Source organism: Cnephaeus nilssonii (assembly GCF_951640355.1).
Source record: "Cnephaeus nilssonii genome assembly, chromosome: 17".
Lineage (NCBI taxonomy): Eukaryota > Metazoa > Chordata > Mammalia > Chiroptera > Vespertilionidae > Cnephaeus > Cnephaeus nilssonii.
This window is the reverse complement of record NC_137088.1, coordinates 40,549,615-40,574,468: the sequence shown is the minus strand read 5'-3', so window position 1 is coordinate 40,574,468 and position 24,854 is coordinate 40,549,615. Positions and strand designations below refer to the sequence as shown.

General features: G+C 42.2%; 1 protein-coding gene across 1 annotated transcript; it reads left to right on the top strand.

Annotated features, from left to right (window-relative positions):
• The first annotated feature begins 1,592 nt into the window (after window positions 1-1,592).
• On the top strand, window positions 1,593-22,451 carry WDR82 (WD repeat domain 82). Its single transcript, XM_079795446.1, has 9 exons — window positions 1,593-2,070; window positions 8,673-8,770; window positions 11,352-11,418; window positions 17,275-17,374; window positions 17,850-17,966; window positions 18,486-18,641; window positions 19,057-19,126; window positions 20,083-20,225; window positions 21,246-22,451. The coding sequence occupies exons 1-9, from the start codon at window positions 1,910-1,912 to the stop codon at window positions 21,273-21,275; spliced, it is 942 nt and encodes a 313-aa protein (XP_079651572.1). The 5' UTR covers window positions 1,593-1,909; the 3' UTR covers window positions 21,276-22,451.
• Window positions 22,452-24,854: the final 2,403 nt, after the last annotated feature.

The following is a 24,854-nucleotide window of genomic DNA, read 5'->3' as shown; positions in this document are numbered from 1 at the left end:
ATTAATTTATTTTTCAGCAAGGCAAATATCTTTACTTCTGCAGAAGGGTGTGCACGCACATGGTCTGGGGGCACATGCACACTGACTTTTTTTTAGAGAGAGTGGAAGAAAGGGGGTGCGGGGGGAGAGAGAGAGACATCAAAACATCAATGTAAAACAAAAAAGAATTTAAAAAATAATTAAAAACATCAATGTGAGAGAGACACATTGATTGGTTGCCTCCCGCACACTCCCGGGGAGATGGAGCCTCCAACAAGGTATGTGTCCTTGACCAGGAATTGAACCTGATACCCTTCAGTTGGTGGGCCGATGCTCTAACCACTGAGCAAATGGCCAGGCTATTTTATTTATTTATTTTTACTTTTAATTTTTTACAAATTCTCACCCGAGGATATTTCTTCATTGACTTTTAGAGAGAGTAGAAGAGAGGGAAGACAGAGAGAAATATTGATGTGAGAGAAACACATGGATTGATTGCCTCCTGCATAGCCCCAACTAGGACCCTGGTGGGAGGAGCCTGCAACAGAGGTCCGTACCCTTGACTGGAATTGAACCCAGGACCCTTTAGTCCGCAGACCTACACTCTATCCACTGAGCCAAACAGGCTAGGGCCATTTTTTTTATGCAATTGTAAGTGGGATTGTTTTCTTAGTCTCCCTTTCTGAGAGTTCACTTTTGGTGTATAAAAATGCAACTGAGCCCTAGCTGGTTTGGCTTGGTGGATGGAGCATCTGGCGGCTGATTGAAGTGTCCCAGGTTCCATTCCAGTCAAGGGCATGTACCTCGTTGCAGGCTCCATCCTCAGCTTCGTTTGGGGAGTGTGCAGGAGGCAACCAACATCAATATTTCTCTCTGTCTCTCTCCCTCCCTCCCACTCTCTCTAAAAATATCAATGGAAAAATAGCCTCGAAAAAATGCAACTGATTTCTGGATATTTATTTTCTATCCTTACTGAATTCATTTATCAGTTCTAGTAGTTTTTGGTGGAATCTTTAGGGTCCCCTATATACAGTATCATGTTATCTGATGTAAATGCTTTTTAAAACTTAGATGAGTGTGGAGCGGTACACTTAAAATTAGTTCACTCTGCGCTTTATGCTATAAATTAAAATGTTTTAAAAGAAGGTTTAAAGTTCTCGCTGGTGATCACAAGAGTGTCTATCCAAATGAAAAAAATAATTCATCCCTAAAATTTGTGCAGTCTACCATAAATTATAACGCAATAAAGAAAAATACAGAAATTGAAACTATGCCCGCTCTGTCCAGGACTAGCAGTGAAAGCCCGCCAGCGCTGTGTTCACTGACTGACATAGCGCATCTCCGCGCGGCCTGAAGGGGGCGCCCGAGCCGGGGTGGGGCTAAGGCTGCACAAAGACCCGCCGCTCCGGGGCACCCAGGTCTTCCGGCCCACGGGGAAGGTGGTGGGCGGCCCCACGTCTCCCGCCCGACAGCCGGTTGGGAAATCGCCGCCTCGAGCCAGGCGGCCACTCCACTCTGCGTAGGCCGTCACTGACGTCACCGCCCCGCCTCCCGGCCTCGTGCCGCCGGCCCCGCCCCGCCCCCTTTCCCGGCTTGCCCCGCGGTGAGGTCCCTCGCCCTCGGCTTCTGCCAGTCGCCCCAAGATGGCGGACACAATGAGCTGATCCGCGTCCGTTGCCCGTGAGCCTGCTGTGAGGAGGAACGGTCGGCGAGGCCTCACTGTCAGAAGAGCGTTGCACGAGCAGGAGGAGGGAGAGGAGGAGGCGCCCCGACTGTCGGCCGCTCTCCCGCTCGCCGCCGGCGCGGCGCCTGCCCTGCCTGGGTCGGCGCCTCGGCTGCCCGCCCGCTCTCTCGCTCGCTCGCCCGCCCGCTCGCTGCGGGGCCCCGCCCCGGCCCTGCTCCGCCGCTGCCGCCTCCTGCCGCCGCCGCCATGAAGCTGACCGACGGCGTGCTGCGGAGCTTCCGCGTCGCCAAGGTGTTCCGTGAGAACTCGGACAAGATCAACTGCTTCGACTTCAGCCCTAACGGCGAGACGGTCATCTCCAGCAGCGACGACGACTCCATCGTGCTCTATGATTGCCAGGAGGGCAAGTGAGTGCGGCGGTTGGCCCTGGGCCCGGCTCTCAGCCCCTCCTCCCTCGCGTGGGTCGCCCCGCGGCCCGTTCCCCGCTCTGACTCCCGCCTCCGGCCTGTTTTGCACTCGCTCCTGCCAGGGCCGTTTCCATTCCGAAGCCGTCCAGGAGACCTTTCCTTATTATTATTATTTTTAAAGAAGTAACGGTTGTAATGCTAGTAGTAGTATTTTGTAAGTCTTCGGTCTCTTCAGAGAGCGCTCTGCATCGCTTTCCAAACCCCAGTTTGACCTTGACCTTTCAGCGCCGGGTTTGCCCACACCTGCCCCAGCAGGTAGCTCTTCCGCGCCTCCTGCTCTGTCCGAGGTGCCCGTTGGCTCTGTCCCCAGCGCCGAGCCGCGGAGGCTGCTCTCCCGCCGCAGCCAGCCGCGCTTCGTGCCCTCTCGGAGGTGACCTCGATCCAGCGCTGGCTCTCCGCCCGTCCCCTGGCCCTCAGCTTCCCGCGGCCTTGCTGCTGCTGGAAGGCCGCGTGGGTTGCAGTTCTTAGCGTCAGGATTTGTTTTTTTGTGCTTCCTTTCCTTTCTGTTCCAAATCATGCTCAGACTCCTTCGGCCCCGATGCCCACGCTTATAAGTGAACTTTTTACCAACATCTGAAACTTTTCCTTTTGGCCAGGCACAAACAAACTTGGCCGTCCCATCCCGACCTGAATGTGGACCTCCCATTAGAACAAAGAAAGCGTCGTATAACAATTTTGTGTTTCCTCTTACGCTTAAAAAAAAAAATTACACTTTATGGTCCACTTGGAATTATCAAAAAACCGAGTCTAGTCTAACCATGAAATTTATACGTTGCCCCAAGTCCTCTGGAGACCCACCACACCTGCTTGTAAGCCCAGCATTTTTTTGCTTTTTTTCCTGGGGACCTTGTCAGCTTCACCTCATCCTTGTAGATTTGCTTTCTTTCAGTCCTTGCTAAGTTGTGAGCTCCTTGAGGGCAGAAATGGATTTAGACTAAATTTTATTTCCCTTCAGCCACTTTACTCAAGCAGGCTTGCAGATGTTTGGTTTTGTCAGACTTCATTTGGTTGTCTAGTTCCAGATCTTATTTTTTGAATCTTTGGGTTTTCCTTTATCTTCTCCAGCTGTTCTTCTTCTTCTTCTTCTTTTTTGCCTTTAAAAATACACACTGATGTCTTCTATAAACTTTCTTATGGAACTTGTCTCTTTGTGAGTTTAGTTATCTAAAGTAATTCGGTTTGGTCTGAGCCATCGTGTTCTACCCACTTTTTTCCCCACTGGGGCTGTGAAAAAGTATTAGGTAATTGGCTCTGGATTTGCCTGCTCTATGTGGGAGGATGGCCTATAGTGGTGGTCCTGGGGGAAGAGAATTTGTTAGCTGAAGTGATTGATGCTGAGTTTTTTGAGTCATCTTAGTTCATTTAGCATATGGATTTCTGGCCATATCTGGCCACTTAATCTGCTTGGAAGAGAGTAACGTATGAAGCTGGAATCGGGGTCAGTTGTGGGGTTCTGGAGCTAGAAGTAATTTGAACCTGGCTTCCTTGAAATGCTTGTTGCACAGATTAGAACCTCTCCCTGGAACCTGAGGATGAAGTGTATATCTTCATTCAAAGGAAATAAAGGTTGTTGTAGTATTTTTTCCCCAGTTTGTCTTCTAATTTTCACTTGTTGAGAGGGATGACAGTGACTTGAAGTCCTGTCTTGTTAAAAGTAAAATGTTAATTTTATGACGTACTGTAGTTTATTCACTCATGTAGCATTTTTACATAATTACAAACTTATAGAAAAGTCACAGCAATGTTCCAGAGAACACCCATATGATCCAATAATTGGCCACATTTTGCCCCATTTGCTTTATTCTCTATGTACATATTTAAACATACACATTTTTTTCCCCCTAGAAGTTGGAGGTATCAAGCCTCTTTATTCCTTTTTTTAAATTTAATTTATTGATTTTTTAAGAGAGGAATGGAGAGGGATAGAGAGTTAGAAACATCGATGGGAGAGAAACATGGATCAGCTGCCTCCTGCACACCTCCTACTGGGATGTGCCCGCAACCAAGGTTCATGCCCTTGACCGGAATCAAACCTGGGACCCTTCAGTCTGCAGGCCAACGCTCTATCCACTGAGCCAAACCGGTTAGGTCAAGCCCCTTTATTCCTAAACATGGGTTTCTTAGGCACTAGGACATTTTCTTATATAACCAGGTACAGTTATCCAAATTAGGAAATTTATTGTTGATACAATAGTGTAGGGCATACTTTAAAATTTTTTCTCTTATCAAGTAATTGTGACCTTGTTTCATTGTGGCAGGAGAGTGGTCTGGTAGTTAGGAGACTTGGGTTCTAATTTGACCTTGTGACCAGGTATGTGACATTGGTCATTTCACTTCTCTGGATATTAGATGACCTCTTTAGCCTATCAGACAGAGTACATGATCCTAAGTGGTAATGTGAAGAAGAAATTTGCCACTAGTGTGGGTCAAACCAACATTGGAAGAAAAATAACGTTTTCTTGTAAGGCACAGTATCTTTTAAAAATATATATATTTTTATTTCAGAGTGGAAGGGAGAGGGAGAGGGAGAAAGAGAGGTAGAAACATCAGTGATGAGAAAGAATCATTGATCAGCTGCCTCCTGCATGCCACCTACTGGGGGTTGAGCCCGAAACCTGGGCATGTGCCCTGACTGGGAATCAAACCGTGACCTCCTGGTTCATAGGTTGACGCTCAACCACTGAGCCATACCCGCCGGGCTAAAACAATATTCTTTTTAAAAAAATATATTTTGTTGATTTTTTTACAGAGAGGAAGGGAGAGGGATAGAGAGGTAGAAACACCGATGAGAGAGAAACATCGATTTAGCTGCCTCCTGTACACTCCCTACTGGGGATGTACCTGCAACCAAGATACATGCCCTTGACTGGAATAGAACTTGGGACCCTTCAGTTCACAGGCCGAAGCTCTATCCACTGAGCCAAACCGGTTAGAGCAAACAATATTCGTTATGCTCTATGTTTTCTAGTTTACTGTTCTTTAAAATTTTATAATGGAGCTCATACATTGAGTGATTTTTTTTTTCAACTTGAGAGAATATGAAGGATATTACCATACCTGTGGCATGTGATGCGAATTATTCAAAGAGAAGGCTTTAATATTATTTATTCATTATTTTAAAAATATATTTTTATTGATTTCAGAGAGGAAGGGAGAGAGAGATAGAAACATCAATGATGAGAGAGAATCATTAACTGGCTTTCTCCTGCATGCCCCCTACTGGGGATCGAGTCCGCAACGTGGGCATGTGCCCTTGACCAGAATCGAACCTGGACCCTTCAGTCCGCAGGCCGAAGCTCCATCCACTGCGCCAAACCAGCTAGGGCTATTTATTCATTCTTGATCACCAGAATCATCGTTGGTGGAGAGAAGCTTACCAAAATATTTGTGAAAAAATGTTGTTCCTGGGCTTTGTAAAGATTCTCTGAAATGAATGCAGTACATTAGAATCTTACTTTCAAGCTAGAAAATCACATGTGGTAAAAGATTTCTGTAATTAAGAACAAATCTCAGGTTAGTGTTATTGATAAATTTGAGGCAAATAGACTACTAGGTGTACCAGTTAATAATGCAGATTTTTTTCAATAGATGGAGTTACACATGTTGATATATATGTGATTTGATATGTATGCTATTTTGTTGTATTGACAGCAAGTTTCAAAACTTCATGTGTCAAATTTGCTGAAGGTGTTAATATCATAGATATTTTTACACTTACTAGTAAAAGTGCTGAATTTCGTGCCAAAAAAAAAAAAAAAGCAGCCCTAGCGGGTTTGGCTCAGTGGATAGAGTGTCGGCCTGTGGACTGAAGGGTCCCAGGTTCGATTCCGGCCAAGGGCACATGCCCGGGTTGTGGGCTCGATCCCCAATAGGGGGTGTGCAAGGAGGCAGCCGATCAATTGTTCTCTCTCATCATTGATGTTTCTATCTCTCTATCCCTCTCCCTCTCTGAAATCAATAAAGAAATATATTTTTTTTAAAAAGCATTTGTGGGAAGTTTTAATTCATTATTTTGAAGAAAAAGTTACTGTATACTTCGGGAAGCTCTTGGTGAACATGCTCCATCTCAAGATACTTGTGAACTCTGGTTTAGATGCTTTAAAAGTGATGATTTCGATGTGAAAGACAACGTCCAGGTCAACCGAAAAAGTTTGAAGACCAACAATTACTGGATGAAGATGTGTGTCAAACTCAAAAACAACTTGCAGAAAGATTAAACATTGCTCAACAAACAATTTCCGATCATTTACAAGCAGTGGGAAAGATTTTAAAGGAAGGAAAATGGGTGCCACATCAACTGAACGAAATATAAATGGAAAACCGAAAAGTCAATGAAAAACCACTAAAATGTTGCTTCAACAGCACGAAAGAAAGTATTTTTTTTGCATCGATTTGTGACTGGCGATGAAAAGAGGATTTATTTTGAGAATCCCAAACGCACAAAATCATGGTTTGATCCAGGTCAACCATCAACATCAACTGCAAGGCCTAATCGCTTCGGAAAGAAGACAATGATCTGAGTTTGGTGGGATCAGGAAGGTGTGGTGTATTATGAGCTTCTAAAACCAGGTGAATCCATTAATACTGATCACTACCGACAACAAATAATCAATTTGAATCACACTTTGATCGTGAAACGACCAGAATGTGCCAGAAGACATGGCAAAGTAATTTTGCTTCATGATGATGATGCACCATCACACACTTCAAAACCAGTTAAAGACACATTAAAAGACCTTGCCTGGGAAGTATTAACACACAACCCCCCCCCCCCCCCACTATATTCACCAGACCTTGCTCCTTCAGATTACCACTTGTTCCGATCGATGGCACACGCACTTTCTGAGCAGCACTTCAAAACATAAGAAGTGGAAAATTGGGTCTCTGAATGGTTTGCCTCAAAACCAGAAAAGTTCTATTGGGGCGGTATCCACAAATTACCTGAAAGATGGAGGAAATGTGTAGCTAGCAATGGACATTACTTTGAATAAAGCAATTTTGATGTTTCTCTCGAAATTATCATGTTTTCTTTGATTACAAAATCCGCCATTATTAACCGGTACACCTAGTATATAAAAGTGGAACTGAAAATTTTCCTTACACTACAGACTTTAACATTGGCTCTTTAGGCTCTACTGTTGTAGATAGACTGAAATACTGGGATAAGTAAGCTTCTCCTTTCACTGGTAGAGGAAAAGTCAACTATCTTATGAGAGCAAGCACATATGCATGCTCATACTCACTTGTTTACTCTCACTGGTTACCACCATACAGAAAGTAACCCCAATGAGCAACTCTGGACAGTGGACTTGACTAGGTAGCTAGCCTCTAAGCTGATCTTTTTAGCTGATCTTTCAGTAATGGTAAGAACATGGAAAATTCAGTTCATTTGGAGTGAGAAGTCTTGTTTGGAAATGCGTTTTATGTAGGGAAATTCTTACTGACATTCAAAAATTTTGAGACCTGGCCGGTGTTTTCAGTGGTTAGTGTCTGCCCATGCACCCAAGGGCTGTGGGTTTGATTTCTGGTCAGGAGCACATACCTGGTTGCAGGTTCAATCCCCACTTCATTCAGGGCATGTGCAGGAGGCAACCAATCGATGTGAGATGGGTCTTTCTCACATTGATCTCCCTTTCTCCCTCCTTCCTTCCCTCCCTCCTACTCTCTCATGGGGAAAAATATACTTGGGTGAGGACAAACAAAAATATTGGAAGTGCAAATGATGAATTTCTTATAGCTGTCTGGCTCATCTGATTGTTTAGCATCTATGTGCCAAGATGAATTTGCACTGATGACAGGGTGAACTTTTTCATAAATCGGAACTCTCGGTAAACATTCGTACAGGATTTATGAAATTCTCCTACACCTAAATGTAGAACATTATGAAGTTTTTGGTTAATGATTTTGTTGAGTTCGGTTTCAGCTTGATCCTCAAGCTTCCATAGAGAAAGACATTTAAGGAACTTCAGCGAATGGATTGGTATCCTCTGCCTTGGGAAATATGTGATTTTGCATTTAAGTAAAAAGAAAGCAACGAATGACTAGTTTTGCTAGGGAGAGTTAGGTTTGCCTTCCAAAAGGCTCAGTAAGTACTTTGGACATGTAGGATAGGGAGAATGGATAGCTTCTGCAACAGCAGGTTATTAGGAAAGGTAAACAGTAAGTTCTGGCCTCACTGGTTTGATGTATTTCCATATCCCTCTTTGTTATCAGGATGACTTGTATTTTTTTGTGTGTGCCTTTGTTCCCAAATAGATGTACTTTTTGTCAAAGCTAACTGTTGAACATTGTAATAAAGACTGAATTGAGCCCTCAGATTTACTTCCACTTTCGAATCTTTGCATTTGGTGAAAGGCTGTTGCACTTGATTGATTTCATTTGTTTCTTCCCTCTTGTAAGAAATTGATTCTTTCCAGTGCTAGAGATTACCAAGAATCCTCATCCTTGCCACATCATTCAAGTGCTTTTTTTAAAATGAAGATCCCAGATTTTGATGATGGAGGATTTTGATGGTTTTCTTTCTCTGTCCATTTTTTTGTCAGACCAAAGAGAACCCTGTACAGTAAGAAATATGGCGTGGACCTCATCAGATATACTCATGCAGCAAACACAGTCGTTTACAGCTCTAATAAAATAGACGGTAAGCAAGCCTTCTTTTTAGTAGTTAATGGTCATGGTTTCCTTTGTTAAATAGTTCATGGAATCTTTGTGACTATTTCTGTTTTGGTTGTTACTTTAAATATTTTCCTATGATGTTAGCAGTGCTAACATTGTTATGACTGAAAAGATGCTGGAGGCAAGCCGCAAGTGCTTTTGAAGGACTTGAGTATGAAAGATCTTCAGTTTAGAGTAGAAAGTGGAAATAGGAAGCAACAAATGGTGTTTATGGTTTGTACTTCTTGAAACTGAGAAGAATACTTTTAGAACAAATGAAAGGAAAGAATACTTGACACACAGCAAGTGGTAAAACAATAGTACCTCCTCTTCAAAATATAGAGATTTGAGAAAAGTTTTCACAAATGCTTGAGCTATGATAGTTTATGGGATCTTAGAAGAGTTTTTAGTGTATGCCCAATCTTTTATGGTCTGTGTCAATAAAGGACATTATGCTGACCTTGTTTGTCTTTGATTCTGGGGACAATTTTTTGATCTGAATTTTATCCTTTTCCCTTTTTACTTTTAAGTAAAGCTAATGTCTTTGAAGAGTAAAATTATTTTCAGAAATTAAACTTGTGAGTTTCTTTCTCTAATAAATGGTCTCTGTTTTTACCTGCATTTCACCTGGATAAGTTGTTCTCAGTTGATAGATGATCTTGATAATTGAGCAATACCACTTTCTTTTTTTATTATTATTTTTTATAATATATTTTTATTGATTTCAGAGAGAAAGGTAGAGGGAGAGATAGAGACATCAATGATGAGAGAGAATCAATGATTGGCTGCCTCCTGCACGCCCCATACTGGGGATCAAGTCCACAACCTGTGCATGTTCCTGACCAGGAATCTAACTGTGACCTCCTGGTTCATAAGTCAGTGCTCAACCACTGAGCCGCATCGACTGGGCAACACTTACTTTCATGTTAGGGCTCCTGTTTAAAAAAATTCTCACTAATTTGATCGTTTCACTTTTTTTTTGCGGTAAGATTTTTCTAATGTCATTCAACAGAGATTGCTTAGATTGTTATTTTGGCTCTGCCTGTCTCAGAGCTGAAATGTCTTTTTTTTTTTTTTAAATATTTTTTTATGAGATGTTTCTGCCTGTACTTAACTTTTAGTAAGTATATTATTTCTACTTTACATACCTGTATTTCAGAAATGGTTTTTTAAGTAAGCATGCATTTGATGCTTTTGACAAGCATATATAAAACATTAGAATCCTAAGGAAACATATCTATGTGATTATCTGCATGACTGGTATATTTCTTCTGTTGGAGTCTTTTTCTGGGTGATTAAATAAGGATTGTCCAAATCTGGTTCAAGATGAGGCAAATGTGTGGCACTTGGCAGCTTTGCTGCCAGGCCTCTGCTGTGAGGATATTGCCTTTCCTGTCTCGAGTGCATCCTGAAGAGTTCCTTCAACGCTTCGTTTCCTTTTGCCTGATTCCAGGCTGAGGTAGTAGTTTGTACAGTTTGAGGGTCTATGATACCACCCGGTACAGGAGATAACTGTACAGGCCACTGCCTTGCCAGGAACAGCGCGCCAGCTACCGAGTGGGGCGGAGAGGATGGCAACGCCCTGCTCATCTCTGGGAAACCAGGTAATGGGGAGAAAGCCTTTTTCTGCTTAGGGAAGGTGAGTAGCTCCTAGCAATAGAACAAACAGGAACACTTTGTAGTTGTTATTGGAGAACTTTAAAGATGTATTCAAGGAAAACCATGTAGAGTTCAGTTTTGTAACCCTCTCTCAGCTTAAATGCCCTTTACTAGAAAGTACTCCTGTAAACCACTGGGATGACTTGGTGCTGTTAGTGTCTTTGTTCTGTGTTCTGTTTTCCTCCAGAATGTTCTTTATGTGCTTTCCTTTCTGCATTTTGGCATCATTTCCTATTACCCCTTTCTCAACAATTGTTCCTTATTCATAGTCTTTTTAGGGGCATAGTACTTTCCAGTTCTGTTCTTTATGGCACTTCATTTCCCTTCCCACCACCATCTTTTTTGTTTATTTTTTCAGATAGAATCATTTGGTTTTTAAGAGTGTCTTATTTTATCCAAGCACAAATCTCTACGATTATTCCTTTCTTTGTTATTGTCAAAATCTCACTGTTCTGACTTCTTGGTATAGTTCATGAGTTTTATTTTGAAAATGTCTTAGAGATCTTTGAAACCCAAATTTTCTCACTTCTTTTGGCCACTTTATTAGTATTTTAAACTAATTTCTCTGATGCACAAGGGACCAGTGGATAGTTGGTTAATTAGGAAAGAAGTAATAGAACTTCTCTTTCCATTTTGTTTAGTTTTTATGTAAATTGTAAACACAGTTAACATTCAGGTGAGGTTATTGCTCTATAGTCTGTCAACTTAAGAATTCTGCTTTTGAATTATGTCATATCTTTAGTGCCCTCTTTTTAGTTGTGGAAAGGAATTATTTACTATTTATTCACACCTTGCTTGGGTTATAGACAGCAATGACTTCTTTGACCTTGCCTTTTCAAGATGGAAATGCAAAGTAAGTTTCTTTAAAAATAGTAGGATATCATCATGCCTTATTTGTCTTCTTACAGATACTATTCGTTACCTGTCCTTGCATGACAACAAATACATCAGATACTTTCCTGGACATAGCAAAAGGTAAGACCCAAGTGTTATAGAAGTAGATAGTTCTTTTATCCCTGAGCTCTCAGATAATAGAATGAATGGAGAGATTTTATCAGTGAACTAAAGCTAGTTCCTTACTGCTGCTTGGCCTTCCTCTTGGTCTTCTTTTGTTAATCCCCACTCAGTCAACTCTTGATTAACTGAGGTTGTGGAGGTAGGGGTAGGACTTTATAGATAAATTTAAATTGTTACCAGAAAGGGGACCTGGTCCTTGGTGAGTCTGTCTAGGGCCAGTCTGTAGTGTGTGCGTTCTTGACTTTGTGCAGGAAAAATTTCACAACATGAAGTCCAGGTGAATTTTAGAGGACGTTTATTAAAGCTGGGGACAATGAAACAAGGAAGAGCTGGGAAATGAGCTTAGGCTGGTTTGCTTTGGCTCACTAAGAAGTCAGAGAAAAGGGGGCCTTGGGTACAGGCTCCGGGGGTTTGCTGGGGATGATCTGCCACTGCCCATTGCCGTCCTGGTTGCAAGCCTTGTGGGGTCCCTTGGAGTTTAGGAGATACATGCCTAGGGGAAAGAAGTAGGAAGGAGAATGCAGGCTGGGAACTTTGTTTTGAGGGGTTTTAAAGGCTGGGTGTTTAGGGGAAGTCTCAGGGGAGAATCTCAATAGAATATTCATTAGCTTTATGCTGATGTACCAAAATGAGGTTTATTCTCTTAACTTCATCTGTCCTTAGTTGTGGTTAGCAAATGGCACTAATTGGATTTCTGCTGTCTCCCTGCGTAGAGTGATTTAAGCTATTTACCCTCTGGTTAGGAGGAGAAGTGGGAACCATTTACTCAAATGTCCCTGGTTTAGGGAAGATAGGATATACTAGATCAGCGGTCGCCAACTGGTGGTCCGCAGACCACTGCTGGTCCATGAGGTCCGAAAGGTTGGCGACCACTGTATACTAGATGGCTGTACTAGTAACTGCTTGGCATTGTGAATTTCTAGATAGTTGCAAACTGCTGTTCAACAGTCTGATCTTACTTTCCCTAGTCCACTTGTCCTGGTTTACTGGCCTGTCTCAAAATCACAGTTAAAACGTAATTAGGAACAATGGTAGATTAAAGATATTTAGTGGAAACCTATGTAATAAAAAATAAAGTTAGCATTTAGGAACCCCAATGAAAGGGATATCTGTACATATATGAAGCCTTCCAGTAAGGTGGTCCCATTTCAGCAGGCTTCTGCTCTACACAAACATATTCCTTGTGGGGATCTTAATGAGGATGCAAAAGAATAATTGTCCTTTGTTACTTTTGAAAGTCAAGAAGCTTGTTTCCTTATTCTGTTTGGTAGTGTAGGTTGCTTCTCTCTGTCTCCTTCGCTAATTTCCTCAGTATTTTTTTCTCTAGTTTGTCAAGTTTTGGTTGAATGTTAAACACGTTTTTCCCTTGGATGATATTTTAATCACAGGGAGGGGGTTATTTCCTCCTGCTTTCATTTACAAATGTCCAGAAACCAAGTAAGGCTTGGAGTGGTAGAGTACCCTGACAGGAGGTGGACCAAGAGCCAGGCTGCACTCTGATTGGGCAGGGCATTTCTATGTTGCTGAAGGTAAGAGGCAGCAGCTGTTGATTACTGTAGTGCCGGACAGTGAATGGCTTGTGACAAGTAGATGTTTTTGCTTGTTTGTAATCAAATTAACGTTCACTAATATACTGTTATCTGTAATTAAGAGTTGATTGCAGTTGTTCAAAATTCTTTCCAATCTTCCCAGTTGTCCAATCTCTTGACAACCTGATTCTTATTAGTAGAAGACTTTGTCCCTCTCCTTTTGACAAAATCAAGGCCATCCAAAATAAGTTCTTTTCAAATTCTGTTTCTTTCACCTAAATTCTGCTCTTCCTTCTAATCTTTTCTTGAAAAAAGAGTAGCCTTTCTTCCTTGACAAAACCAATCTCTGTTTGCTTTCATCTCCTTAACTGGACATTTCCTTGTTGTCCACAAACTTGGTCTCATATCTTAAATCTATTTCTGGAGCCTATCACCCACTCCTTTTCACTGTCAAACATGAGTAATTTGCATACTCCTGTCTCCACCTCCTCACAGTTATTCACTGTTTAAATCATTCTCAGTCTAGTCCCGGAGTCATGTATGGGGTTTTTTCTAAGCTGTTTTACTTCCCATTCCCTGCTGCCTCCAGTTAAAATCCATTGCCTTGGGCTTTTTTGGGGGTGCTCAACTTTTCAGTAAAACATTTTTTCCCCAGTTTGCAGCTGACTTTTCCCTTCTCGATTCTATCCTCTTGATATTCTTGGCTTCTCTTTCTCCTTTTGGCTCTAAAATAAATAAGGTTCTATCCTAGCCTCTCCCCCTTCTTGGTATTTTAAAAAATGTATCGCTCCTGATTTCATTCATGTCTACTCAGATGGCTTCCCAAATCAGTATTTTTAGCCCATGTCTGTCATGATTTCCAGACTCAACTTCCACCTACAGGTTTTATACACATCTGTGCAGATGTTTTTTCCATGCCCCCACCTGACAGGCCCAACACTCTATCCATCATTGTTCTGTTCCTTGAGTCATCTCTCTGTCTACCTCATGTTTCTTCATGTCTGTTCCTATCAATTCTCTGGATTCCCTTTCCCCTCCCTTCACATCCAGTGAGATGTTAAATCCTATTGATTCTATCTAGTTTTAATCCCCTATGTCACTCTCCTCCCTACTCTCTCCTTTGCTTCTAGAGTTTTGGCTTATGTCCTGTCAGGTGAATTATTGTCAAATCCTAATTAATCTCCCCATCCCTCACCATCCTGCTTTAGCACCTTGTATTAGAGTTCTGACCACAACCTCCCTCAGGAAGCCTTAAAGACTCTCCACATTTGCCTATTCCTTTCCCTTGGACTCAGGTTCTTCTTTCTCTGGCTCTGACCTTTTCCCCATCATTATCTCTCAGTTGGAAAGGTGTCTCCCATTGAAATCATGTTTACCACAGGTAATGCTTCTTCCAGGAAGCCTTCCCTGACCTTCTCTTGGAGTTGTCTGGACTAGCTAGTTAAGCTTCCATACAGTTGAGGTATTATTCCTTTTTGTGTTCCCTGTACCTCTCAGCATAAAGTTTTGTTTTTTTTGCCAAGATGGACTTCCTCTGAGCTATTGACCTGAATGCTGTGGCATAAAATTACATGTCTATCTATATGCATTTTGCTCACTCTGCTTTAATATCTATCACCTTAGCATTCCCAGGAAATTTTAGCTTACAGTATCATTTAAATTTTTAAGTTGGGGAGCTAGGGTAAATGTTAGTTGAGTTATATTGGAAGATTTTTTTTTTTAAGAAAAATTTAAAAAAGTAAATGGTAAGGAAAGTAAATTTTTTTCATTTTCTATTCATGGTATACATTTTAATTCTTTCTAGTGGAACCAAAACCTCCTAAACCCCTTTCACTATCATTCAAAACTTGAATTTCCTCTATTTCTAGATTTTAAAAATCTATTTACAAATGAGCTGTGCAGTTCAGTCACCTTTTTTCTTTGTCAAAATGAAACAGTACAACATGCATATTTCCTCTATCATTTTAAAAAGTTTTTTATTTATTGATTTTTAGAGAGAGAGAGAGAGAGAGAGAGAGAGAGAGAGAGAGAGAGAGGAGAGAGAGAAACATCGTTGTTCCACTTATTTATGAATTTATTGGTTGATTCATGTATGTGCTCTGACCGGAGATCAAACCTGCAACCTTGGTGTATTGGGACAGTGCTGTAACCAACAGAGCTACCCAGCCAGGGCTCCTCTATATCTGTAGTCTTGATTTGTGATACCAGCTGCTAAATCTTTGAAGTGTTTTGCAGCCAAGCCAGAATGTGGAACTATTCGTCCATAACACCCAGAAGAAAGAGCCACCTGAATGTCTATTTTCACAAGGGCTTTCTTCATAGGTGATATGGTAGAGTCACAGTCACTGTACAGGTCATAGCTCACACCTCGAACCCCATGGTCAGGGCCATGGTATGCTCTGAGAGGCAGGTAAAGTGGAGCCACATGTGGTCCTTCTCTTCAGGCCAGGCCCAAATGCTGGGGAAATGGAGGGTGTCTCTTCAGAGCACAGAATGGCAGAGCAAGAACACCAGCAGAGATGACAGGAGAGCTCAGGATGAGGCCTTGGAAGAAATGTTTTTCAGTGAGCGATTCTCTTTTTTAAAAAAAATTGATTTCAGAGAGAAAGGGAGAGGAAGAGAGAGATGGAAACATCAATGATGAGAGAAAAATCATCGATTGATTGCCTTCTGCACCCCCTACTGGAGATTGGGCCTGTAACCCAGGCATGTGCCCTGACTGGGAATCAAACTGTGACCTCCTGTTCATGGGTCAATGCTCAACCATTGAGTCACACCAGCTGGGCAGTGGGTAATTCTTAATGGGATAATCATACAAAGGGACCTATATAAAAAATATGGTTGCTGGTAGCACAGGCTTGTGGCTCTGTAAGTATAATGCCCAAATTTGCAGTCTCATGATCACCTAGGAGCTTGTTAGAAACTTGAATTCTCAGACCTCAGCCCAGACCTGTTGGATCAGTCCTGGGAGTGACCCCAGTGATCAGTTTGAGTCCACCCTCCCAGCCATGCTGGTAAATTTTTTTCATTTTCTATTCATGGTATACATTTTTATTCTTTCTAGTGGAACCAAAACCTCCTGAACCCCTTTCAGTATCATTCAAAACTTGAATTTCCTCTATTTCTAGATTTTAAAAATCTAGAATGGGTACAGGGAGTGTGAATGGTACAAGGTTTCTCTTAGGGGTGATGAAAATGTTCTGGAATTAAGATAGTGGAATGGTTGCCCAACTTCGTAAGTGTACTGAAAACCACTGAACTGTTTACTTTAAAAGGGTGAATTTATGGTACTGAACTATATGGGATACTTAATGAGTAGTGTAGACTTTTAGTCTAGGCCACGCGGGTGTAGATTTTTAGTCTAGGCCACAGACCACTCACTGGGTACCCATATAGTTCAGTACCATAAATTCACCCTTTTAAAGTAAACAGTTCAGTGGTTTTCAGTCCACTTACGAAGTTGGGCAACCATTCCACTATATTAATTCCAGATCATTTTCATCACCCCAAAGAGAAACCTTGTACCCATTCACACTCCTTGGCAACCACTAATCTACTTTCTGTCTCCATAGCTTTGCCTCTTCTAGACATTTTGAATAAATAGAATCAGACAGTATATGGCTTTTTGTGTTTGTCACTTACCATGTCTCCAAGGTTCACACATACTGTATGTAACATGAATCAGTACTTCATTTTTTAATGTTGAATAATGTCCCGTTGTATGGATACATACCACATTTTGCTTGTCCATTCATTAGTTGATGGACATTTGGGTTTCCAGTTTTTGGCTCTTATGAATAATGCTGCTATGAGCATACGTGTACTTTTTTTGTGTGGTCATACATTTTCATTTTTCTTGTAATTTCTGGGTCATAGCAACTCTGGTTTTTGAGGAACTATAAACCTTTCCCAAAGGAACTGTGCCATTACATTCCCACCAGCAATGTATGAAGATTCCAACTTCTCCACATCCTCACCAATATTTGTTATCTCTCTCTTTTTCCGTTATCTCTTTTTTAGATTATAGTTATGCTGGTGGTTGTGAAGTGGTATCTCATTGTGTTTTGATTTGCATTGGAATCATACATTTTTATGCTATAGCTTTAAGTTGTTTTCATTATATTAGTTGCTTTTGACTATCCAGATTGCTTGTGTAGTGTGTTCCTTAAAATGGCAGTTTGGGGAGAACAGGTTTATATATGTAAGCCGGTAGAGTGGTTTAAGGTTCACATCCAGTTTTTGTAAATATTTTGCTTCAACTCCTATTTATCTCAATGCATTTCAGGGTGGTGGCCTTGTCCATGTCACCTGTGGATGACACTTTCATTTCTGGGTCTCTTGATAAGACCATTCGACTCTGGGATCTCCGGTCTCCTAACTGCCAGGTAATGGTACCTCAGTTACACTTTGAGTGTTATGTATGGTAGGCCCTGTCATCAACTCTCCCTCTCAAGGAAAGGGAAAAGCATTGGTTCCATTCTGGGATCCCAGAGTCTTTTAAAAAACTTTGGAGCAAATCTGATTTTCTGGTAGGTAGCTGGTAATTAAGCTAATGCCCTAATCCAGTGCATATTGCATTATGCTCTGTGGCTTATTGCTTTAAAAACGTTTTCCTGGAGCCTTAGCCTCAGGTTTTTTATTTGGATTTAGTGACTATAAAATACAGTTAAGGTTAATCTGAAATCAGTTGTATGGAGACCTGTTTTTTTATAAAAGCTTTATTTCAGTTTTACTTTTTCACTTCTGTAGGTAGGCTGTTACCTATTTGTGTCCCTTTCATAGTTTTCTTTGGGAAAAGTAAATTTTATAGTGATAGGATCCTAGGTTCATTAACTTTTTTTCTTATTTTTGTTTTCTTAGGGCCTCATGCACCTACAGGGCAAGCCAGTTTGTTCTTTTGATCCAGAAGGGTTAATTTTTGCTGCAGGCGTCAATTCTGAAATGGTCAAACTCTATGACCTTCGCTCTTTTGATAAGGTAAACCCTTAAACTATCTTGATATTGTGGAAGTTTTGAAGGGTGAGATGGACATTTTAAGAACCTTAAAAAAAAGTTATATGTATATATATATATATATATATATATATATATATATATATATATACACACACACACACACACACACACACACACACATACATACACACATATGATTTTAGAGAGGAAAGGAGAGGGAGAAACAGAAACATCATTGATGAGAGAAAATCATTGATCTGCTGCCTTCTGTGCACGCCCCCTACTGGGGATCGAGCCCGAAACTTGGAATCGGACCCGGGACCCTTCAGTTTGCTGATGCTCTATCTGCTGAGCCAAACCAGCTAGGGCTTTAAGAATCTTTTCTATGATAGAGAGGTATATGGTAGATATTGGGGAGTGTCATAGCAGTTCATCCTTTGCTTTCCCTAGTCAAAAAGGAATCCAAATGGGGGTAGAATAAGAGCTCTGGCAGAAGGAATTATTGATGTGCATTGGGGCTGCTGCTTTTATCTTTTGCAGGGGCCATTTGCAACATTTAAGATGCAGTATGATCGAACTTGTGAGTGGACAGGACTTAAGTTCAGCAATGATGGCAAACTCATCCTCATCTCCACCAACGGCAGCTTCATTCGTCTCATTGACGCATTCAAGGGAGTGGTGATGCACACGTTTGGGGTGAGCTGACATAGCTGCTTCCATGTACCTATCTCCTGGGCTGAGAGTTGTGTTCGCTGGTTAGTGGAGACAAACAGCTATCCTTGACTCACTGATTGAGGCATGGGCTTGCATTTTGTTCCTATATATGAACTTATTTCTCTTGGATTCTGAGACATTCACTTCTCACCCAGTGACCAAGTTTAGTGTTTCGATGTCATATAATTCATGACCATAAACGTTTTCTTGCTCTCTTGAATATGGAGTTTGGAGTAGGGGGTGAGTGGTAAAGGATGGGGCCACATTTGGAAATTTGGTGCCATTGTGCATGAGAAGAGGGTTTCACAGAAAGGGAGGTGATGAGTCTGCTGGGTCAGTGTTTCTAGGCAGTTATTTTTTTGTTAATGGCACTTTGGCAATGGTTCTGTTTCTTTAGGGTTATGCCAACAGCAAAGCTGTCACACTGGAGGCCTCGTTTACTCCAGATTCCCAGTTTATTATGATTGGTAAGTGCTCTTTATACCCTTTGCGGGTTATTTTTCTAATACTGAGGTTTTGTTTGTATTATTTTTGTTAATTTTAACTAATTAAGATAATATTTGTTATCCTTTTGTTAAGATGTTCTCAGATTTCTGTGTAGCACAGTATGCCAAAGGTATAGTGTATTTAAACTGTTTTGACTTTGCAGTTCTTTACTGGGAACTGGCATTAATGTTGGTCTTCCCTGGACTAGTGTTAGGGTTAAACTCTACAAGCACCATCTTACTAGTAATACTAACTTTCTGATATAATCCTGCTTTCAATATTTTTTAAATATAGATTTTATTGTTGCTAGTTTTATAGATATCTCTCATTTTCTTCCCCTTGACCTCCCTCCTCCCAGGCCCTACCCACCCCCCAGGTCTTCACTATCCTATTGCCCATGTCCATGGGCTATACATACAAGTATATGAGTTCTTTGGTTTATCTCTTCTCATCCCCCCATTTCAGTCATCTTAATGGCTAGGTGTTGGTGATGTAATGATATTCAGCCCCCATTTAAAAAAAAACGTTTTTATTGACTTTAGGGAGAGAGGAAGGGAGAGGGAGAAACATCAACATTGATCGGCTGCCTCCTGCATGCCGCTATTGGGGATCGAGCCCACAACCCAGGCATGTGCCCTGACCAGTGACCTTGGTGCATGGGTTGATGCTCAACCATTGTGCCATACCAGCTGGGTTCAGCCCCCATTTTTAATGAGAAAATTAAAGTCAGAGGGGAAGTTATTTGCTTAGGAACAAATAACTAGGATCAAGATTAATTCCCAGTGTCCTTTCTTCACTGCTTCTCCTCCCTCTCAATTTCTGCTGAGGGCTGGGTTCTGAAACATGACCTCTTTCCAGATGCCAATCTATGTCTCTTTGCCACTTGCCTTTTTATTGTGCTTTGAGCTGTTGTGTGTTCCTTGATCATTCTATTCAGGTTCAGAGGATGGCAAGATCCATGTCTGGAATGGAGAGAGCGGTATAAAAGTAGCTGTGTTGGATGGCAAACATACAGGCCCCATTACCTGTTTGCAGTTCAACCCCAAGTTCATGACCTTTGCCAGTGCATGTTCCAACATGGTATGTGAACAATGGGAGATGTCCTTCAGTTGGGTTGTGCGTGTTTCAATGAGCACAGCAAGTTGTGTTCTAATATTTGTGCTGCTGAAGTGAGCACAGCAAGATGTGTTCTAAATAGGTACATTACAAGCACCCAAGTTTATATTTCTCAACTGTTGTTTCCATGTTTAACCTCTTATTCTCTGATTTCTGGTTGGGCTGGCCTTTCATTTTTACTCTTCTTTCTATGATCTGGGATCACCTGTGAGCTCCCGGGAGATCTTAAGTCAGTTTTAACTCTGGCTCCTGGTTCTATGCCCAAACTACCTGGGCTAGGTTTTGACAGCTTTTTGGCTTCTTAAAATACTTAGAACAAGCCTTTTGTGGTTGTAACCTATAAGATTTCCATTTCTCTCAGCTTATCACTGAATTCCTCAGACATTCTTACAGTTGATCATAACTCATCACTTAGAAAATTTTCTCCAGGCAGTGTCTCTTCCTAGATAACACTGGCAGAATAAAGCATCATGAGTCTCAGCCACCAGTTTCCTCTTGGCATCTTCTAAACCTACCTGGATATTTGGAAGATGAGGCACTTACCCAGAACACGTTACCTTCCTTCTCTCCACCGCCCCTCCCCCCTTCCTAACTATGAAAACTGTCAGAAAAAAAAAAATGCAACAAAACCATCCAGTCCAATCCTTCTCATTTTTTAAAGACCAGGAAGGTGAGGGCCTTTCTGAGGGTTACCTGGTACATTAGTATGAGGCCAGGTTACCCAGATGCCTACCTCTTGGTCAGCACTCCTTTTTTTCCTTACCACTGGGCCTCTGTGGTGAGGATAAAAAGGGTAGCAGTATTGGAGGGAAACAGAACTGTGTAAAGTGGAGTGTTTCTAGATTGCCAGAGTCGGTTGTTTGGGAGGAAGGGCCACCAGCCATAAGGGTTGGACAGCTTGATGCTGTGGGAAGGGGTAAAAGAACGCTTAGTAGTTAAGAGAGCGACTTGGCTTTTAAAGTTGACTTTATGTTCTTTTTCCAGGCCTTCTGGTTGCCCACCATTGATGACTGATCCTGATGCTGTTTGGCTATTTCTGTACAGTGAGTGTGGCCAGCAGGAAAAACCTCAGAGGGGACTGATCTAATAGTGGGACTGGATCATTTGACTGGGCTGGAGAGCATCCTTCCACATGGCCTTCCCATGGACGTGCTGTACATCTGCTCAAAAGAAAAAAAAGTACTTTGCCAAGCTTCTTCAAAAGGACTCTTGGTGGGGCAGATTCAATTGGGACTCAGATTTTCTAGCTGTCAACTGCACCAAGCTCCTCCAGAGGATGACCAGACTCATGATTAGGGTATAGTGGGGCCCTTAAGGCACCTTCAATTTTGAATGTATTTGCTGCTGAGGAGCTGGTGAAGTTATTAATTCTGCACATCCCCTCTCCCACCCCCCATAAATGCATGGGAAGCCACAGTTCTGGTTTTGAGATGTTAGAGCAGTTCAGTGACCCTTGCCCTCACCCTGCATGTCTTATTACTGGGTTTCCCTGTGTTATTGTGGTATAATCCACAACCATCATCTTACTTAGGTGCCAAACATTTACAGAAATAAGTCTTCATATATCTTGGGGTCAGAAAGGGACAGATACAGAAAGACCTTGTTTGCTAGGAAGCCTTGCAAGTTATAGTCATTTGAGGGTAGGTGATCTAGACATGCCTCAGGCTCTGGGTTTTGGGTGGGAAAAGACCCAAGAACCTAAAAGGGAGGAAGGGGTAGCAGGTGAGTTCCTAGGACTGGGAGGTTTAGCAGTAGCCTAGTGTGGTCCCTCGTCATCAAGACAAACCCATGGTCCTCCTGGGTGTCTACCCAGTGTGGTCATGTACTAAAGCAAGGGAGTCTATTTTTGTACATGAGATACATCATACTTTCATGTGGGGCCAGTATTGTGGAGTAAGTTTGAGTTGTTTACACTGATGCCTTCCCTGCCCACCACAAATTGTGTACATAGTCTTCTGATGTTACCATCCCTTCCCAGCTCTCAACCATGAGCTGGCTCCAGGCCTGTGTTATATGTTATATTAGCCTTTTTATATATGACCTTGGATTTCTGTTGTTTGTATTCTAGCACAGTGTGTACACCTTCACTTAAATATATCTGTGTATGTGCATACATATATATGTATACTAGAGGCCCAGTGCACGACATTCGTACACTGGGGCGGGGTTCCCTCAGCCTGGCCTGCACCCTCTCGCTTTCGGGGACCCCTTGGGGGATGTCCGCCTGCCAGCTTAGGCCTATTCCCCGTGCTGGGAGAGGGCCTAAGCTGGCAGGCGGACATCCCCCGAGGGGTCCTTAGCGCTGCTGCGGAGGTGGGAGAGGCGCTCACCCAGCTGAGCCTGGCTTCTGGCTGAGTGGCACTCCCCCTGTGGGAGCGCACTGACCACCAGGGAGCAGCTCCTGCATTGAGCATCTGCTCCCTGGTGGTCAGTGCGTGTCATGTGACTGGTCATTTCATCATCCGGTCAATTTGTGTATTAGGGTTTTATTAGGGTGTATGTATGCATATATATAAAATACCTGTTGTTTCTCGGAGTTTAGCCGAAGGACAGCCTGGGGAAAGACTGCATCCTTGCTAATAGTATTTGCCACAAGTGTTTGTGAGTCTTCCCTATTACATTTTCACTGAGGAGACTTAACGGAGCAAAGCTTCAAGTGTTTGCTATTCCCATGGCAGCTAATTGAGGGTCTTGGGACAACTCCCTTGTGTTCATCAAGCCGCACTTTGGGGCCCTCTCTGCAGTATTAGCCCCCATTTTTGCCTGGTGATACTCTGTCTGCACCTTTATATGTGTGACAGTCACTTTTGCATGCCTTTTGTGTCTGGCTTACAGTATTTGGGGACAGGATGCTGGAACAACGGCATTTTCAGTTTGGGGCTTTACCAATTACAGGTCACTCCTGTTTACCTGTTAGGTCTTCTTTCTTGTTTCTGTTCCTTGCCTTCTCTTGGGAGAGGGAGGGGTCCTGACCAGGGTTGAGATGAGCTGCGGCTAGCTTATGGCTTTTCCTCCCCTGCATGGCCTTCTTAGAGCAGGATGAATGAATGGCATGTTATTTTACTAAATTCCCAAACATTTAATTAAGCAGGTAACGTATTCCCTGCACTTCCAGAAACAGACTCAACAAGATGATTTATCCACAAGGACTTGCCCAAGAATACATGTCTGCTAGGGGGAAAGCAAGCCATTACTGCCTCTGTTTAACAGCAGAAATAGGCTATGAATTGCAAGCAATTACTATTTTGTTTTAGCAGTTACTTTTTTTTTCTTTTAATCTTCACCCAAGGATATTTTTTCCATTGACTTTTAGAGAGGGAAGGAGGGATAAACATTAATGTGAGAGACGCATCAAATGGTTGCTTCCTGCACATGCCCCTGACCGTGGCCAAGGATCGAACCTGGCGCAGGCTGATGCTCTAACCACTGAGAAACACTGGCCAGGGCTAGTAATTTTTGACTTGTTCCTCAAACTTAAAGGTCAAGGGGCATGCATCTTTCTCAATGTAGACTAGGACCTGCGGCTTCAGTGATACACACTTTATATAGCTTTGCCGTTTAATAGTGAAGGAAATTTTAGAAACCAAATGAACTGAGCTGTTTACTGCCCACTCCTGACTTTCCCAGGGTAGAAAATTCATGGTAGGAATAACTTCAGAGAGAGTGCTTGGAACAGGGTTAACAGAAACCTGCATAATTAACATATCTGTAACCAGAGCAGCTACAAGCATGATTTTCCTGTCAGCAGGAAAATGAATTGTATTGAGTTGTGTGTCCAAAGCTGAGGTACCATGTCCTTTGGAAACATGCACTCATGGCCTCTATAAGGACTTGACTCCTGAGTTGGGAAGGAAAGGAAAACGATGCAGCTGGAAGTGATGAGATGATGTGGTGGTGGGAATAAGGCAGAATAAAGAGAATAAAGGCTGTTGGCCAAAGAGGCTGAAGGCTGGGGCTGCATGGATGCTCTCAGTGGAGCCAGAGGTGCTTGAGTTCTCAGTGGGGCGGGGCTGCTCGCCACTTTCAAGTCGGGGCCAGAGCCACCGGTTTGTATGTGATAGTAACAACACTGCATTGCTCAGCCACCAGCTAGTGGGTTATTATTATTATTACTATTTTTAAGAAAAACTTCCTGGTTGCAATAATAATTAGTGTTTATTAAAGAAAATTTGGGAATTTTAAAAAGAATCAGTTTTCGACCCAAATGCTATCGCTGTTAATCTTTTGGTGTTAAGTGTTCCTCTAGACATTTCTGTGTGTAGATTTTTGGTGTGTTTACATAGTTGTTATTCTACTGTATATACAATTTTATGTCTCTTTTGTACTTAACATAAACATTTTTCCATGTTATCTGTTTTAAACAGCATTTTATGGCTGTAGCCTCTTCCTTTGAGTTTTGGTAGTATTGTTTGTTTGGTTCCTAGAGTTGGAGGGTGAGATGGGTTGTCTCCTGGCTCACCATAGGGTTAGCTGAAACACTGTGTGGATGGATTGTTGGGCTTCCTGGGACTGCCCTTGACTGCCCCTGGTGACTAAGCTATGGGCTGGTTGGAGGAACCCCTAAACCCAGTCCTCAAGTGAAGAGCAGCGTGG